This window comes from Balaenoptera borealis (assembly GCF_965194805.1).
Source record: "Balaenoptera borealis genome assembly, chromosome: 20".
NCBI classification, from domain to species: Eukaryota; Metazoa; Chordata; class Mammalia; order Artiodactyla; family Balaenopteridae; genus Balaenoptera; species Balaenoptera borealis.
This window is the reverse complement of record NC_138879.1, coordinates 8,060,678-8,078,830: the sequence shown is the minus strand read 5'-3', so window position 1 is coordinate 8,078,830 and position 18,153 is coordinate 8,060,678. Positions and strand designations below refer to the sequence as shown.

General features: G+C 54.4%; 2 protein-coding genes across 3 annotated transcripts; one reads left to right on the top strand and one right to left on the bottom strand.

Annotated features, from left to right (window-relative positions):
• The first annotated feature begins 54 nt into the window (after nt 1-54).
• On the top strand, nt 55-3,066 carry LOC309618038 (uncharacterized protein). The gene is made up of 4 exons (XM_082371229.1): nt 55-786; nt 1,543-1,609; nt 1,758-1,915; nt 2,288-3,066. Exons 1-4 carry the CDS (start codon nt 293-295, stop codon nt 2,643-2,645), a joined length of 1,077 nt encoding a protein of 358 aa, XP_082227355.1. The 5' UTR covers nt 55-292; the 3' UTR covers nt 2,646-3,066.
• Nucleotides 2,456-8,126, bottom strand: UBALD2 (UBA like domain containing 2). Of its 2 annotated transcripts, none has more exons than XM_082371246.1 (3): nt 7,719-8,126; nt 7,269-7,331; nt 2,456-3,624 (listed from the first exon to the last, which is right to left on the bottom strand). In XM_082371246.1, the coding sequence occupies exons 1-3, from the start codon at nt 7,836-7,838 to the stop codon at nt 3,304-3,306; spliced, it is 504 nt and encodes a 167-aa protein (XP_082227372.1). In that variant the 5' UTR covers nt 7,839-8,126; the 3' UTR covers nt 2,456-3,303. The 2 variants fall into 2 exon arrangements, with proteins under 2 accessions (XP_082227372.1, XP_082227373.1); XM_082371247.1 differs by having other exon boundaries at nt 2,456-3,621; nt 7,719-8,122.
• Nucleotides 8,127-18,153: the final 10,027 nt, after the last annotated feature.

Here is an 18,153-nt window from a genome sequence, read left to right as displayed (position 1 = left end):
CCGCTGCAGGTCAGGTGGCACACCTCTTGCAACCTGCCCATTAGGCCATGGCCCCCAAACAGGTTGAGCTGTTCTCTGAGGGTGCCAGGGCTTCGAGAGGGCTGCGAGTTGCACCCAGGGCCAGGAAGAGACAGCACAGGCCAGACCCCAGGCTCCGGGGACCGGCGGGCCTGCAAGCGGTCTGCCCTCTCCTGACCCCGGCTGGACCCGGTGCTGTGGCCTTCTCTGGCACTGGCACTGCCTTCCATCTGGGGAGGCTGGCCAGGGCACTCTGGTGAGGTTGGGATGCTTCATGTCTGTGCTCAAGCTGTACCTTGTGTATCTTGGAGCAAAGGTAAGGGTGGCAGCCCTCCTGCTGCTGGCAGGGAGGCTCCTGGCACATCCTGGGGGGGAGCGGTGCCACCAGCACCTGGGAAGGTTCCTGTTTGCTGTCCTCTGTGGCTTACCCTTGAGTGGCTGCTGCAGACGCAGGAGGGGCGCAGACCCAGGGGCCGCCAGGGCTAGGTCGTGTCCCTGTTCCCCTCCCCTCCCCAGGAAGATAGAGCAGAAGTGTGCCTGGCATTTGCCAAGGGGTCTTGAGGCCTGGCCCTTGTCCTGCTCCAGTGTCACCCCAAACAGGCAAGAGGGCTCACTGCTGTCCCCCGAGTCAACTGTAAGGGACAAGCCCATCCCCAGTCAAAGCCCCAGGGACAAGGGAGAGCTGCCCCGCGCCCGGACGGAGGCCTCTGCAGTCACGCAAGCAGTTTTCTGCCTTCAGATCTGTTCTCAGCAGCTCCCTCCTCCAAGGTGGGCTTCCCCCCCTCCCCCCGCCACCCCCAGTCCCCTCTGACATGGGAAAGGGATGTCTGGGGTAAGAGGGCTGCTTCAGGGTGTGAGGTGAGGGATGACAGAGTCACACAGGAAAGTGTAGCAGGAAGTAACCGAGAAAAGGGTTTCTCCCTCGTCCCCCTGTGGGCACAGGAGGGTGGGGTTGGCTGGGGGTGTCATGGGTGGGGCAGGCGCTCCCTGCGGGAAGGGGCATCCCCCATCTCTCCCCATCTGCTGAGATCCCGTTCACTGTTGAACCCTGGGGTCCCAGTCGGCACCACCCACACCCCCGCACCCTTTTCTCTGCAAGGGGGCGGCAGGGCCAGGCCAGGCCTCCTCTGCTCCTGCCTGAGAAATGTCAGGTCACTGGCTCAGTGTCCCTGGCCTAGAATCCAAACTCACCAGCTTGGCAGGGAGGAGCGCCCGATGCCCCCGGAAGGATGAGGAGTGACATTCCCCAAGCAGCCCAGGCCACCCCTGCCTCCCCGCACCTGGGCCCGCCTGCCTACCCTCACCCAGGCCGCCCAGCACTGACCGCCCACGTGCCCACGAGGGGCCTTCCCCTTCCAGCCTGGGAAAGCACGGGAGGGCAGAGTGAGGGGTGCGGGTGGGAGGAGTCTCACAGGTTTCCAAGCAGGAAACAAAACTGAAACGACAAACCCTGCTTCAAAGTACATGATCACATGCAGAGGGACCAAGGGCAGCTGCGTCCCCGGTTCTGCTCCACTCCTGCAGGGGCTGCCCCACAGGTGACCTTGTGAAGACACACGAGGCCCAGGAGCAGCACGGGCTGGCTTGCCAGGTGGGGCCCTTCCCAAGTGTCACTGCACACTGGGCCTGAACCTCCAGACCCCGCAGCCCTGATCCACAGCAGTGCCCGGGCTGCTGAGAGAGGGAGGGAACGAGCCCACTCACACATGTTAAAGGGGTTTTATTTTGGGGGGGGGCAGGGGGCCCAGGAGGAATCCCAACCCTGGGGCCAGCCACCCACTACTCCATGCGGGCGGACAAGCTCCTCACGCACCTGGCCACCTGCGCTGGAGGGTCTGAGAAGAGCCCAACTGCCATCACCGCTGCTTCCGTTCCAGCGCCTGAAGGCCGAGCGAAGGTGGGAAGGGAAAGGAAGCCAGTCCTCTTGGGGACCCACCCAGTCTCTGTGGCTCCCTGATAGCCTCGGCTGACCTTTGGGACAGGGCCACACAACATGCGCATGGGGACAGGTTACCCCAAAGGAGGCTGAGGGCAGGGACAGCAGAGACACGCTCAGCGGGAAGTGCCTGGGGGAGCAGGCAGAAGCGTGGGGCTGCCATTGGGCCCCCAGGCGGGGAGGCAGCTCCCCCACTGCAGGCAAAGACAGGGGCTCCGGGGCTGAGGCCTAGCCTGCGGCGGCCTGCACGGTGGCGAGAGCCAAGGGGAGAGGGTTACCGTAACCGAGCCAGGACCCGTCCTTCCTCTCCTCCCCACGCCCAACCGGATCCAGCCTGTCACATCGGCCCCCTGGCCGGGATGCCCCTTGTCAGAGCATCCAGACCCGCCACACGGCAATGGAGCTGGTCGCCCAGCTGCAGCACAGCCGAGCGCCTCACCACCCCTCTGCCCAAGGAGCACGCTCTCCACACCAAGGTAAAGAAAGGCACCGCAAACCAGGCAAGTTAGAAAAGTCTCTTTTAAGTTTTAAATTAAAATTTCACCCTGGTGAGATGATTGATTTGGGAACTAAATCCAAAGGCAAGCTCTCCACTCTGTTGTCCGCGGCCGGGCACGGTGGAAGAGGCAGGGCGGCTACGGGGTTAAGCCCACTGGCGGAGCCTGGGCCTCTGACCCCAGCTGGCTCTTAAAGTCCCGCACAGGCCCTGCACACCTAGATGGAGACACGGGTGGCACCGGGAGAGGCGACAAGAGCCGGACAGCCACTGACCGGGGCTGGGGAGAGCCTCACGACGGCGAAGAGCGCCCACACCTTCAGCCACCCGGCACCCCTGGGAGCCCCCCCTGCCGCCGTCACATGGAGCGGAGAGGTGGTGGTCCTTCTCCTGATTCCAGAAAGTATGGCCTTTGAGAGGAGGCAGCCGGCAGACACCGCGTGACCGCAGGATCACGCCCCCTGGCTTCCAAGCACCTGCGCCCGGGACCGGGGTGGAGGACGGGGTGCTGGCCCAAGGGGAGGCTTCTCTGGCCCTTCCCCGCTGACCCAACACCCCGTCAGCCAGCCCCATTCTCACATACATTAGTTACTTTTATATATTCATATATATATTATAGTTATATATTAAAAAGAGAAAAAAAACTTGCCTGAAGAGAAAACTCCTGAAGGACCCAAGTGGCTCAGGAAGTTTACTGTCCCCTCCACCCACAAAAATTCTCTTATAAAATCTTCCAGTGCGATCTTCAGGAAACCCCGCCCGCCCCAGCTCCCCACCCCGCCCCGGCCCTCCTGTGTCCCCACGACCCCGGACTGCCCCCCAGCTCCAGCCCAGCGCCCGGCGGCATCCAGTCTCATCTCTGGCCATCCATCGCAGCCACGGCTTTCTGCTGGGTGCCCCCCTGCTGTGCTCCGGGCGGCCACGTGGGCTGCGGGTGGTGGAGATGGTGGAAGCTGTGGGCCGTGGGGGAGGAGGGTGGGATCCAGGCGGCCTGGTGGCTGGGCGGGGACGAGGCCCAGAAGGGGCTGAAGTTTGCTGGGGGGGAGCAGGCCACTGCGGTCATGGGGCTATTGCTGTTCTGCAGGCCCTCGGAGGCGCGAAGCTTGGAGAACATGGCCAGCGCGTCGGGGAAGTTGGGCGGTGTGGCAGGCGTGTTGCTCGGGGTGCACATCTGCTGGGAGAGAACACGGGGGTTGCGAGGGCTGCCTGCAGCCCCGATCCCAGGCCACTGTCCGCGGGCCTACAGAGCCTTCCCACGGGGCTCACCCACACCGGGCCCTCCTTCCTCCCCGTTTTTCAGTCCATAAGCGGTTTCAGCAGGACAAAAGCACCCCTTGCACCCTGAGCCAATAAAAACAGAAAACCGGGGGCGGACTCCTACAATTTTTGTCAAAACCAAAGAGTGTTTCCTGATGCTTGGGAATGACGCTCTGAGTGTCAGAAGTAGATGGTTAATTCCGGCATAAGCTAGGGTGTCAGATTAAAGCCAGGACAAGGGAGGCAGCCCAGGACACCGCTGCTGAGCGCCTCACCCTGGGTGAGAAACCAGCTGGCTCCTCAATAACCCGCCCTCAGACGTTCTGAGGCTGTTAGCCAAGAGAAGGCGGCCAGATCCAGGATCTCCCTCCTATGCCAACCCCGGGGAGGCTGCACTTGCTTGGTGCTTGGGTCCGTTCCACATCCACAGCACCAGCCAGCGGGCCTCGGGGCCTCAGCCTGCGTTCTCTCACTTCTCACGAGGGTGCTAGGTCATTCTGATTATCCTCTCGGTTACAGATGAGGAAACTGAGGCCCCAGAGCTCAAGTCACTAGACCAAAACCACACCGCTGCAGGGCACAAGTTGAGAAGCCGGAATCCCGGGGCTCCCAGGTCTGCAGGCCCAAGCTCTTAACCTCTACCCAGCCCCACTCTGCACTTAAGAGTCAAGTGCAACTTCATGCCTGGGCTCCCCGAGGACAAAAACCGGCGTCTCCCGGCAGGCTGCCCTTGGCCAGATGCTGCCAGTGTCTCGGTCCGCTTAGCCCGCTTTGTGAGGGCAGCTGCCAACATCCCAGCATCTGCTGTCTTCTGCCACTACCCTGAGCAGGGACCCCAGCCAGGAAGGGCAGGGGTGGGCTGGTGGGCGGTAACTGGCAGCCTCCCTGCAAACAGCGGGGACCGCAGGCCTCCCAGGCCTGTGGCGTGGGGGGCATGGGGGTGCCACCCCCCGAGCACTTCACCAGGGTGCAGGGAAGAGGAGGCAGAGAACAAGGCCTGCCCAAAGCCAGTTCTGACCCCGCAGCAGCTTCTCCCTCTCCCAGGAAGCCACGGGAGCCCTTCTTTGAATTTCTCCTAATTTTAGCAACACCGGCCCCTCCCCCAGGCACAGGGCTCAGGGAGCAAGATTCTAGGGCTCCTCACCTTGCTCCCAGGGCTCTTTGCCGGGAGCTTCCACAGCTCTGCAATTAAACCCCAGCCCAGGAGGAGGACAGGCCCACGGGAGGGGGGCAAACCCCCTCTGATTAACTGGGCCGGCTCCACATCGGCAGCTGGGGCGCTCCAACCAGCGTCCTCTCCAGGGAGGCCACAGGACCCGGGGCAGGCCTGGCCCCGCCCAGACCATTTCCCTCCTCCCTTCACTCTTCCCCGCCGCGCCCCCCCGCCCCCAGGGCTGACTTCTCGGCAGCAGGAAACAATGAATGGGGGGTGGGGGGGACAGGCCAATTGCATCACAGCATCGTGACCGACTTCCCCAGTTCCCCGAGCCAGTGGAGCCTGTCTCCTCAGCAGCCGCCCCGCCCCCCCCCCCTCCCCGACAGCGACGGCGGCCTGGATCAGGAGCAGGCCTGTGCCCACCTGCCTGTGTGAGCTCGGGCAAGTCCCTTAACCTCTCTGGAGTTTCTCTCTACTTCTATAAAACCAGGGGTTTGGACCAGGTCCTGGAAAAGTCCCTCCAGCTCTGCTTCTAACAGCTACGGATGGAGCTTCCCAGCCCTCAAGCACTCCCAGCACCCACTGCACCCTGCTAATGTCCTACTGCTTCGCAACCACAGGGTCTTTCCCCTCTTCCCGGCCCTTCCCGATCTAACCCAGGAGCCCTCCCTGATCTAGGAAGATGCCTCCGACTGTGTATGTACAGTCATCTATGGGACAACCATTTATCAGTAACTCTTGGTCTGGGTCACTTCTGGTATTTTTATCTAACATTTTCCTTTGATTTATTATCTCTAAAAAAAATTACCAACTCCTTGAGGGCAGGGATGGCGTTCTGTGCGGTGCTTGGTTAGGAGCACTCATGGATACACACGCTGATCATAATGTCTGTTAGAAAACCAGCCACAGCCCTTGAGGGAAGCTTCAAAAAGATTACAGTCCCTCAGGATGTGCAGGGAAGGAGCAACAGAACCTAAAAGGACCATCAGTCCCAGCTCCCTGGGGTGAGCCCCTCTGTTCAGGGCAGCACAGAGTGGCTGTGCTGGAAGCCTGGGCCTTTTGAAACGACCACAGTTGGTGGAGCAAACCTCAAGGCCCCTTTGGGAGGAGACGGAGGCAAGATGGAGGCAAGCTCCAGGCTCACACCGGAGCTTCCCATGGTCCGGTACAGGGGAGGGTCCCCTGGAGATGAACCCCTCTTGGGTTTACCAAGAGCCCAGCCTCAACTGCCACAGCCCTGCAGCCAGCATAATTCTCATCATATTCCGATGCAGTTTTGTTTTTTGATTTATACAAACAGCATGGGCTATTCCAAGAGAAAAACTGGTTAAAAGGGTCAAAACAGACCCCTCTCTACGTGTCCTTTGCAACTAGATGAATACAGAGCACCAAAGACAAGACACAGCAGAGGAACCATTTGCAGCTCCTCCAGGCAAGGCAGCGGCTCTGAGAAGGGAGCCACGGGCAAGGACACCAAGATGCCAAAAATGTACTCCAGAAGCCATAACAGATCTCCTGGGGAATCATGTTTTACAATCCCTATCTTGGGGCCCTCCCCCCACCAGCAGGGCTAATAGGTAACTAGAGAGGTAGAGAAGGCATTCAATCCTCTAAAGTGAAAGGGATGTCCTATGCCTGTGGAAAGCAGGGCAGGAGGGCAAAGGCCCAGGCCTGGGGCCAGCTTGGAAAAGAGAAGAAAGCAAATCCAGGCCTGAACCACTTCAGTTTCCTGTGTTTTACGTATCTTCACCTACTGAGATTAAACGCATTCTTGGCTTATCTTGTCAAAAATCTGTAAGTCTTCCACGCTCAGGGTAGGTCTTTTTCCACGAATAGGAAAGAGTGGACATAACTCTCTGGGTAAAGCCCAGCTCTCAGTCCAGGGTGGATTTATCCCTTTCCTGTTCTCTGCACAGCTGGGTTGTCTGGATGGGGGGCTGCCACTCCAACAGCAAGAGGGGGGGCTCCAGACAGACAGACATTCCAGGTCTCAGCCCCCTCGGGGCCCTTCACTCGGCCCGTGTTCCCCCGATGTCTAGTTGTCGTCCGAGCCCCCCTCCCCACTCCCTGCCAGCCGGCTACTCCGCCGGCCACCCTCGCCGCCCTCCTAGCCCCTGGCCCAGGGGGAGCGCCGAGCACAAGGCCTCAGGTCGAGCTACAGCAGCCCAGGAGGCCTGACCGCAAAGTTGGGCGAGCCAGCCGACCCTGGGAGCCGCTCTTTCCTGGAAGACATTTTGGCTCTTTGTTTACATCGCGGCTCGGCGCTCCCCGGCAACATGGCTGTCACCGTCGGCGCCTGACAGTGGCCCCCGGCCCGCGCCCTCGGCCGGCCGGGTGGGCTGCGGCCGCGGCGAAGCCGGCCCTCCAGCTCGCCGGCCCTCCTGCCGGAGCCCGGCCACACTTACCATCTGGTGGTGGTGGTGACTGTTGGGAATGTTGGTTTCTTGGAAAAACGTGCTCAGGGCGGTCTGCGGACAAACATAGCGGCAGGGCGGCGGTTAACGGAGACGGGGCAGGAAGCCCACCGGCCGGCCCTGCCCCACCGGCCGGGCTCATCCGCAGTGTCCGCGGCGCCGCGCTCGGGCCGCCGGGCCCGACACCTCGGCCGGCCGGCCAGCGTCGCTCGAGGGGGCGTCCCCGGGCCGCGCGCGGAGGTACAGGGCGGCAGGGCCCTGCGCCCCACGCGAGACCATGAAGTCGCTGAGCGCCTGACGGGGCGATATAAATAGAGCTTCCCTCCCCCCACCCCCCTCCGTGGCGCGCGGCCGGGCGCCCCGGCCTGCGCCCCTGCCCCAGTGCCGGCGGCCGGGGAGCGGGGCCGGCCGGGAGCACTCGCTAGCTCGGCCCGCACGCACCTCGAACTGCCAGTGGGCCGCCTGCAGCAGCTGCTTCGCCTGGTCGGCCGCGCAGCCTGCGGCCAGCACGAACTGGTTGATCATGACCTGGTGCCGCAACTCATCCATGTTCACCGACATGGCTCCGGCCGGCGCCCCCTCCCGGGCTCGGCGGCCGCGGGAGGCCGGCTGCCCTCCGCTCGCGCTCGCCGCCGCCCACGGCCTCCGGACCCTTGCCCGCCCCGCCGCCCGCCGGGCGAGTGTTGTGGTCCGACTCGCGCGGCCGGCCGACACCACAAACAACAGTGCGGGGCGGGGCCGTGTGTCCCAACGTTCGGGGGCCGCGAGCCGCCGCCGCTGATTGGCCCGCGCCGCTCGGCCGGCGCCCGGCTCCCTGGCAGACGTTCGATTCGAATCCTGCGGCCTGCGGGCCCGCACTGTTTCTCTTTCTGCCTGGCCGCGCCCATTGGCGGACGTCGGCTCCGTGGGGCTCCCCGGCATTGGCCGGACGCTGTGTTTTGGCTCGTCCTGGTTCATGATTGGCCACGGCCCGGCGTCTGGGGCGGAGCCGCGCGCGCTGATTGGTCTCCCTTGGACCTGTTTGAACTCAACTTGAAAACCTTGAGTGCCTGCTGATTGGCCGAGACCCCTCTGTTTGCTGTTGTAGGCTTGGGGGTGGTGCAGCCAAGTTCATTCATTACTTCATTGAAGCTGAACATGCTCAGCTGGAAAAGCAAGACAGAGTGGCTTTGACTCACTTCCTCTGAAAGATGTGGTCATCTCGAGAAACAGAATGATCAAAATAGAAAACAGACAGAGCCTTTGCAGCTGCTCAACTCTCAAAATTGTTTTTTTTTTTTTTAAACTTTCAAGCTGCTCTACGTTTTTTTTTTAGCTTTTTATTGAAATGTAACGTACCCCCTTCATGCCTCCTTCCAGCCACTACCCACCCCAAGAGCCCAACAGTCTTTCCCTACGTTTTTAGGACAAAAACTTTGCTCTCTGAAGACGAAAACTACTGTTAATGTACACTATAAATACAATTGCAAGGGGGAAACGAGACTTTCTCGGACACTAATATTCCAAGCTAAAAAACGGTTTTTCCTTAAATTAATTGACCTAACTGAAACTTTAATTTGTTTCTATACAGGTACCGGCTCTCAACCCTTGACATTTAAAAACAAAGTTTATTTATATGCACTGAGCTTCCATCTTCCGGATTAGGATTTAACCTTCAAGGTTTGTGCTTGGGAGTTGTGCGGGTGGGGAAAGAACTAGGAGTTTAAGCAGACTGAAGAAAGGCCAGAGAGTTTAGGAAGGTAAACATTGCTAGGAATTCACTGTTAGAATTTCTGTTTCTAAAAAGCTTAGTAAGTTCCGAATCTGAAATACCAGTCAAAGAGTATATAATAATTAGTTAAGAGTCTTCAGAACGGGAGGCTAAGAAGAAAGCAAACCATGGTTCTATTTTGACTTTGCCTAAAGTGGATTTAACTCTCCATCTAAGAAAACTTAACCATGTAAAAAAACAGAATATAAATAAGGAAAAAGTTACACCCAATGTCTATGTTCTGATGAAAAACAGCCTCGGGCACTATAATGAGTTTGTCCCATTTAGTTAGTCTTTTTGTTTGTTTGTTTGTTGTTTGTTTTGAACGGAAAGGAGTCAGCTTTTTGCCGCGGCCAAAAGACCCATTTCTCTTCCCGTAATTGCACTTGGCCACCCCCAAGTGCTCACGGGCTGAGACCTGGAGTGTGACTAGAGAGTCAAGTACAGCTTGCAGCCCTTCCCTTCCAGTAATTGCAAGGTGAAAACAAAAGAGAGTATCCAGCAGCTGCCATTGCCAAGGGGCCTGGCCCACAAGCAGCCCAGAACAAGGAAGTACTGTCACTGTGGGGCTCCAGTTTTCACAAGTACATACAGTTGTCAAGCATGCCAGGGCCATGAGTAGTAGGATCTAACTGGGCAGAGGCATTTCAGGCTGCAGGAGCCCTTAGGTCTTATTTAAGAAGTTCTCAAGGAAGGCAAAGGTCCTGAAAACACCAAAATTGCCAAACCTATTTTTTTTCTTGGATGTCAGCGTGGTTTATTCCAAAGCTTTCTTTAGTTTACCATTTGCAGGGCACAGCTGCAGGCACCTGGCAGAGGCATGGAAGACAAAGCCCCCAAGCCATTCTGGTTATCTGCTGGGAGCATAAAGTCACCCTGGGCAGAGAGAGCAACAGAGTTCTGCCTCTGAGTAGTGGAAATGCTTAATCAGTACTTTGGCTTCTGAGAATCTCTTTAGCGATGTATGAGGATAGGGCTTCCCCTTCTCGGGCTGGGAAACAGGAGTGCCCCCGTCCTGGGAGCGCAGGGAGAATGAATGAGGTCGTGTTTGTAGAGGACTTTGAGCTGCTGGGATGAAAGCAGCTCCCCAAGTGTAGGGTATTATTCACTGAAGGTATTATTATTTTAATCTGAGAGGACAGTGTGCATCAGGTAACACAGAACAATAAAAACATGCCCCTTAATAACGAATAAAACACAGTAGTAGCCTTGGAAGGAACAAAATCCTTGTTACATCAATGATCTAGGCTACAGAACAGGCCATGTTACAAGTAAGAGAAACAACCTCAGCCAGTATTTCCTCCGGGCCCGGATAACAAGGATGTTGTGAATGCAAGTCATTGAGTTGGTGCAGAGACAGGCAACAATAAGTAGCTGGACCATCACAAACAGCTGCCATTTACCAAGCACTTCGTGTGAGCCAGGCACCTTTTGAAGAGTTTACTGTCTGTTAACTCATTTCAATCCTCACAACAATCCAGAATTCCATTTCACAAGCAAGGCAGTTATGTCACAGAAGAGGGGAGGAGCTTACCCAAGGTCACAGTAATAAGTGCTGGAGTGAAGCATTGGCCCAGTGTAGTTCCAGAACCTTGTGGTTAACCATTACACCATACTACCTTCCTTAATGCTGCAGTGTCACCTCAGTGGGGCTCACAAACAAGAGCTATCAAGGGCGCTGGGACTTGCACAGCAGACGCTTGAAAAGTAGTGAGCCCCAGGTGGGGGAAAGGAGGCACCAGCTGTCTTGGGCAATCACGGGGGAGGGGTGGAGAACTGACATTCCCAACCTCCATCTCTGCAGTGCATTCCATTCCTATTCCTTTTTTCTTCCTTTCTACCTCTTACTCCCCAACCCAAACAGATCCAACAAAACAGAGAGGGAGGGACTTCCCTGGCGGTCCAGTGGTTAGGACTCCGTGCTTCCAAAGCAGGGGGCGTGGGTTCGACCCCTGGTCGGGGAACTGAGATCCCACATGCTTTGTGGCACAGCCAAAAAATTAAAACAAAAAGAAAAAACAGAGGGAACCTGGGGACTCTTGGTACCCAAGGCCCACCACATGCAGGCTCCCCGTGAAACTTTGTACACCTCTGCACACCTTCTCTGATTTGAAACTTCTAATAGTCTTGAGGCTCAGAGAGGGTGAGGAACCTACTCAAAGTCACACAGCCCTTGCTTGATTTATAGTAGCAATGGGATTAGATCTCTCATTTTCTTCCATCCCTTCCTTCCCTCCCTCCTTTTCTCCCTCTTCAAATTCTTATTTCTTCTTTCCCTGCTGTTGCTTCAAGATGCCAAGACAAAAGGACGAGGTGGCCAGGAGAAGCAGAAAGATGTTGAGAGAAGGAGAGGGAGAATGGGAGAGGATGAAGTTCCAGGTAAAGAGACCAAATGCAGACAAGCAGCACCAAGGTCTGTGGGGCAGCTGGGTTAGGCTGGACCCAGGCACTCCTGGAGGTGGGATGGCTCCCTTCTCCTTTCGTGGACTTCGAATGCTATTGCCAGCCCTTGTTTGTTTAACACAACCTATTTTTTTTTACAACTACTTGCCAGAGCAAGTTTATGCTATTTCTACTATACGATAGGCAAGGTAAACTTTGCCGCTTTTGAAGCATTCGTTTTTTTCCTAGTCTTTTTCCTTAAAGAAGATGGGGGCTTAGTGCAGAAGTACTTCTACTCCAGGCAAATCCCAGTCCTCCTCCGTGATCGTTGAGGTTTTGTCTCAATGACAAAACATTATGTCTGTTGAGAATGTACTCTGAACCCAGCTCTGCGCCATTCTTTATTTGGATTACCTTGTTTAATACAACAACCCAGGGAGGTGGGGACTGTGCATATCCCCAACTAACAAAGAAAAGCAGGGTCAGAGAGGTTAAGTGACTTGCCCCAAGTCACTCAGCTAGCTCAGGGTGGAGCTGAGATCTGAACGCAGGTACCTGTGTTTGCTCCCGGAGCTGGTGTTCTTAAATATCACAATCTACTTTCTAGCTCTGTCCAGCCCCTGGAATGCCCCTTATCTTCTCTCTCAGTGGTACTGAAAAGACACAAAAGCTTGTCTGTATTATTGGAAGTAGTGGGAAGGTCAAAGCTAGTCCTCAGGTGATGAGTTTATACTGCTTTATACCAGATTATGTTTTCACCAAATGTCACATGTCCACAAGGGACAAAGGCCATACCAATCCCAGCACAGTTAATGGCAGTTCCCAGAAGGAGCACTGGTGGCCTGTGCTCTCTGCCCTGTACCTGCCAGGCCCGTGATAAGGCAGCCCCACCTCCCATTGCCAGGTGTGTCTTATGGTAGGTAAGTCTCTGGCAACACTTTCGAAGGGAGGTGGGTCTTTGCCGAGGGGGACAGGAAGGGAGGGCAGGAGACAGCCTTCTTAGGAGGGTCTTCCTTCTCTGGGGGCCTCAGTCGTCTGCTTGGATTCAGGCACCTGCCACTTTCTCTCTATGGGACGAGAATTGATCAGCCTGGAACTGGGCCTCTCTAGCCCCATCCATGAGTCCAAAACACAGGAGGCCCGTTGCTGTGGCAGCCACTGACTTCAAGGTTTGAGACAGCCTTCCAACCTGACACACCTTTTCTTTTTTTTTTTTTTTTTTGAGAACTGTATCATACACCAAGTTTGTGTATAACCTATGCACAGTTTGAAGAATAATAAACAATCACCCACATACCCAACATAGAACTGAAGTCCAAGACTAGTACCTTTGAAAACCCTTGCATGACTCTCCCCAAATGCATATTCCTTTCCTCCCCAGACACATAATCCTCAAATCTGCATTAAGCATTCCCTCCCTCGCTTTTTCTTTTTTATAAATTTATTTATTTTTGGCTGCGCTGGGTCTTCATTGCTGCATGCGGGCTTTCTCTAGTTGCGGCGAGCAGGGGCTACTCTTTGTTGCGGTGCGCAGGCTTCTCATTGTGGTGGCTTCTCTTGTTGTGGAGCTCAGGCTCTAGGCGCGCGGGCTTCAGTAGTTGTGGCACACAGGCTTAGTAGTTGTGGCTCGCGGGCTCTAGAGTGCAGTCTCAGTAGTTGTGGCGCACGGGCTTAGTAGTTGTGGCTCTCAGGCTCTAGAGCGCAGGCTCAGTAGTTGTGGTGCACGGGCTTAGTTGCTCTGCAGCATGTGGGATCTTCCCGGACCAGGGCTCAAACCCGTGTCCCCTGCATTGGCAGGCGGATTCTTAACCACTGCACCACCAGGGAAGCCCCTCCCTTGCTTTCCTTGGTCATTTAATCCTATGTGTAGGTGTCTCCAGACAAAGGCGATTGTGGGTCTGAGACATTGATCCCATTAAGTGACTCACCTTTCCCCGGGCCCAGTCCCTCTCTCCTCCAACTCTGCTGGGTGAGCTCAGCGAAGCCCCCTGAGCAATATGGATCACTCGCAACAAGGGCTGGCTTTCTTTTTCTCTTTTTCTCATTTTCATGACCTCAGACAGTGACTCTGATCATAGGATCAATCATAGGAGATTGTCCAAGAAGGCTCCTTGGAGGAGGGAGATCTGAGTTGGGAAGGATTTGGGTAGACAGAAAGGAGACGGAAGGGAATTTTTGGAAGTGGAAACAGTGCAAACTAAAGCACAGAGTTACCTTGAAAGCAAGTTTATAGCAAGACCCATTGGGGCTTCTGTTGGGAAGTGAGGTGGGGGAGACACTAAGCTTGGAGAGGCAAGGGTTGGAGTGGACCTGCCCTGGGCAGCGGGGGAGGAGGGGGCTGAGTATCACTTCCTTTGTCCACAAAAAACGGTACATGCTTCCTCAAGTTGGTGCAGAGACTCCGTAAATTGGTCAGGTAAGGCTAAGCTATGCTGAGGTAACTACAATCCTACAGTCTTGCTTCTCACCCATGCAAAGTTCGCTGAAGTTCGGTGACTCTCAAGAAAAACTGCCCTCTGGGCAGTGATATAATGATCCAGCCTGTAGGAGCTTCCACTGTCTTGTAGCTCCGAATTGGCAAACTACAGCTCTTGGGCTGCCTCCTGTTTTTGTAAATAAAGTTTTATTGGAACACAGCTATATTTATTTGTTTATGTATCATCTATGAGTGCTTTCGTGCTACAGCAGAGCTGAGTAGTTGCAGTATGAACCACAAAGCCTAAAACATGTCCTATCTGTTCCTGTGCACCAGCTAGAACTCGGCAATGAGAGGCTTGGAGGGTTGAGTGTCGGCAAGTAAACGCTTTAGCCCAAAAGTAATACACCTCTGCTCACGGTTCATTGTCCAGAAGAATCACATAGCCTCTCCTGACTTCCAGGGAAAAGCAAAGTCGATCTTCCGCACGCCCAGAAGTAGAGATCCAGGGACTGGTGAACATTAGCAGTGTCTAAACAACCTGCATGCGGCTCTTCCACAGGTACCAGGCTGTTGGGCAGTGAGGATGAACCTATTTTCACTTGCTTATCTCTATATCCCAGAGTCATAGAGGGAATATAAATGGACCAGGACTCAGCAGAACGGAGAGAAATATTGGAGAGGCCTGGAGTTTCCAATGAGATGCTGCTTGAGGTTTTGGAAATTTTCAGAAACACAGGAAGCCAGGGTACATTGGGGAGAAAAAAAGGGAAGGCAAGTCCTGGAGGAGAAGCATTTGTTTAAAATAAAGCCCCTGGTCGGTTTTTTTTTGCAAGTTTGGCAGTGACAGGTGCCCTCCTGTCAGGAACACAGGGCACCTCGGGTCAAATGATGGATGTGCGCTTTTTCCTGACTTCAAGAGCCCACACCACTCTTTGGAGCAAGCAGGGTGCTGTTAATAAACACAGGGCAGTGTTCCACATAAAGAGGAAGGAAGTCTCTACTGAGAATGAGAGCACTGGGTTGTACACAACAGAATTGGGAAACCACCAGAATGCGCCTTGTCACCAACAAAATCCATGCCCATCACGCCCTGGACCCTGAGAGCAGGCAGAGAAATCCCATGACCTGCCCTTGGGGAGCTGCCAGACCAGAGCTGTCCTACTGCCTGGGGTTTGTACAGAGCCCAGTCATCAGATGGGATTGTGCAAGGACACAGGATGTCTGTCCAGACCTGAAGGCAGTTACAAAGCACAGGGTTCACCAAAGTGTCTGTAGGAGAGAAGTTTAAGGCCAAGAAAGACTTCCATAGACAAGAGGAGACGGGGGTCAAAGGCCTTGTTGAAAAATGGTCCTAATTCAGATGCGAAGACGAGGTAGAAGGAAGTGGGATAAGGAAGGCAGATTAAACTTAGAGAGACAAGGTGAAGTTGAGGTGGAGAGAAGTCCCCATGCGTTGCCCTTTTTCACTGGTGCCGCTACGGAGAGAACTACTCTGCTGGCTCAGTGACCAGCGGGCCTGGCACAGGGACAGGTTTTCCCCATGGAGGCTGGTAGGACAGGCTATCTGTGGGGAAGACCTGGGGCTTTAGGCTCAGGTGAACCTCAGGCAGGTTCCTGCTCCCTGCGCCTGGTGGAGTGAGCTTCAGTTTCCTCATCTGGGAAATGGGAACAATAATCCTACTTACCTCTTAGGGCTGTTTTGAAGATTAAATGAGCTAATGCATTCAAAAGTGCTTGGACGGAGTCATTGTTCAAAATCGATTATTCTTTGTAAGTATTTAACTAGTCATTTATCTAATGACTCTTACCCATATGGGAAACGATGTGGCCAGTCCTTCTGGGGGATTTGAAGAAACCTAAGGCCAGGGGTGTGCTGGCAAGCTGGCTCTGGGGAGTGCGGGAAGCCCTGATTGGCAGCATTTGATGCTTTCTGTGGTTTAAATAGTCCCATTATGGCCAGTTTCAAGCTACTGGCCGTTTAACAACTTGGCTGGCAAAATTCCGAACAATCAGCTCTGGAGAGCAGGCCCCAACCCAATGGGCTTTCTCTCTAGTTAGCAGATGACACATAAATGAAAAGTTAACAATGGTGGCTCACAGATACACAGCCCAGTCCCCAGATGGCCTATCTAGAGGGCCTTTGAGGGTGACATTCGCCTCCAGTGCAGACACTGGGGCTGCTGTGCGTTGGGAAGAAGGAAGGGGTGCAGGCTGGCTTTTTATCTGGCCATTCGGGAGCCCACAGGCACGATGGGGGAGATGTGTTCCTGGCAGTTTGGGTTCCAATGGCGCAGAAGGGGGATGTCTCAGGGGATCCAAGCCCTGGGCTCTGCCTCCCTCTATTGTAGTTCTATCATCTGCACCATGAAGGCACGGGTTTTTTTTTTTATGTTTTGGCCGCGCGGTTTGCGGGATCTTAATTCTTTGACTAGGGATTGAAACTGGGCCCCCTGCAGTGGAAGTGTGGAGTCTTAACCACTGGACCGCCAGGGAATTCCCAAAGGCAGAGTCTTGAATGCACATCCTGGCTCAGAAATCCTGGACCCCTGACTTTAAAAAGTTATCTTTTGGGGCTTCCCTGGTGGCGCAGTGGTTGAGAATCTGCCTGCCAATTCAGGGGACACGGGTTCGAGCCCTGGTCCGGGAAGATCCCACATGCCGCGGAGCAACTAAGCCCGTGCGCCACAACTACTGAGCCTGTGCTCTAGAGCCCGCGGGCCACAACTACTGAGCCCATGTGCCACAACTACTGAAGCCCGCGCGCCTAGAGCCCGTGTTCCGCAACAAGAGAAGCCACCACAATGAGAAGCCCGCGCACTGCAACGAAGAGTAGCCCCCGCTTGCCACAACTTGAGAAAGCCCACGTGCAGCAACAAAGACCCAATGCAGCCAAAAATAAATAAATAAAAAACAATGATCTTCTGGAATCCAATTGCTTCATAACGATATTTTTATTATTGAAGTTTAGTTGATTTACAATATTGTGTTAGTTCCAGGTGTACATGACAGTGATTCAGTTATATATATCTATTCTTTTTCAGATTCTTTTCTCTTATAGGTACTAACAATTTTTTTAATTAAAAAAAATGTTAGCATTTATTGAGCCCCTGCTGAGTGCCTGGAACTGTGCTAGGGCTTTACATAGCTTGTCCAGCTGAATGTTCAGACAGCTCTTTGCTGTTCTCGTGTTCATTTATAGAGGAGGAAACTGAGGCTCAGAGAGAATGAGGAAATTTCCCAAGATGCACAGACAGTAATATAAGAACTGGGCTTTGGACCTTGTCCTGATTGGCTCCAGAGCCTGATATGCCTTTTGCCTTTGGAAGCTGGGGACATCCTGCATATAAGTACATATCAAGTGAGGTATACAGAAAATTATTCACACAATAAGACTTCTGAGAAAAGAAGAGCCAACTGTGGGCTACGGTTCTCAGAGGCGGCTTCATGGAAAAGGTCAGATTTCAGCTAAGTGGGATTGACTTCAACACACAGGTGTGGAACAAGCCAGGTTTTTTATGAGCAAACACATGAGCCGGAATGACAGCTGTTTTCAGGGTACGAGGGGGGTTTATCGGGACACAGAGGGAGAAAAGAGCTCGGGGATAAAATATCTGTCTTGTGTAGGGTAATAGGGAGCCACTAAAGGTATACGGGCAGTAACATGATGACAGGTGTGTATCAGGAAAGTTAAGCAAAGAGTGATTTTTAGAAGGTATGAGAGGAGAGAGGGCCAAGATGCAGGAAAATCAGAGAGGAAGCTAATGAAATTGCTAGGCCTCTTTTCATACACAGATAGCATCTTGGACTATAAAAGGTAACAGTACACGACGAAGCAATATAATAAATATACACCTCATGGTACATAAAAGAGATCTCTGGCTTCCAGCAGAACCACAACAGTAAGCGGTATCTCCGTTTATTACTCTGACAGGCTCAACACACGATCTTTGAAGTGTCCCTGATGAAGATAGTAGGTGTCACCTAAATGAACAAGCAATTAGCTCAGGAATAAATGTGTCTTTGTAAACGAAGTCATGGAATTGGCCAATGCTCAGACTTTAGCAGGGATGCACCGTGAGTGTGTATGTGACACTTTTAACCCGCTTGCTAAGAATCTGATCTAACCCTCGGTGGTGGGTCTCACCCCCTTTTCTCATCTGCCCTTTGGTTCCCGTGCCTGGGAGGAGATGGATGACTGATCTGACCTCAGCTCCAATTTCAGGGGAGTAGAGGGAGTGTGTAGGGAGACTCCAGCTGAGAGAAGTTCCCTGGCTTCCTTATGCCAGCTTGAGCTCAGGATTGGATAACTTCCATGGCAGGGCGGT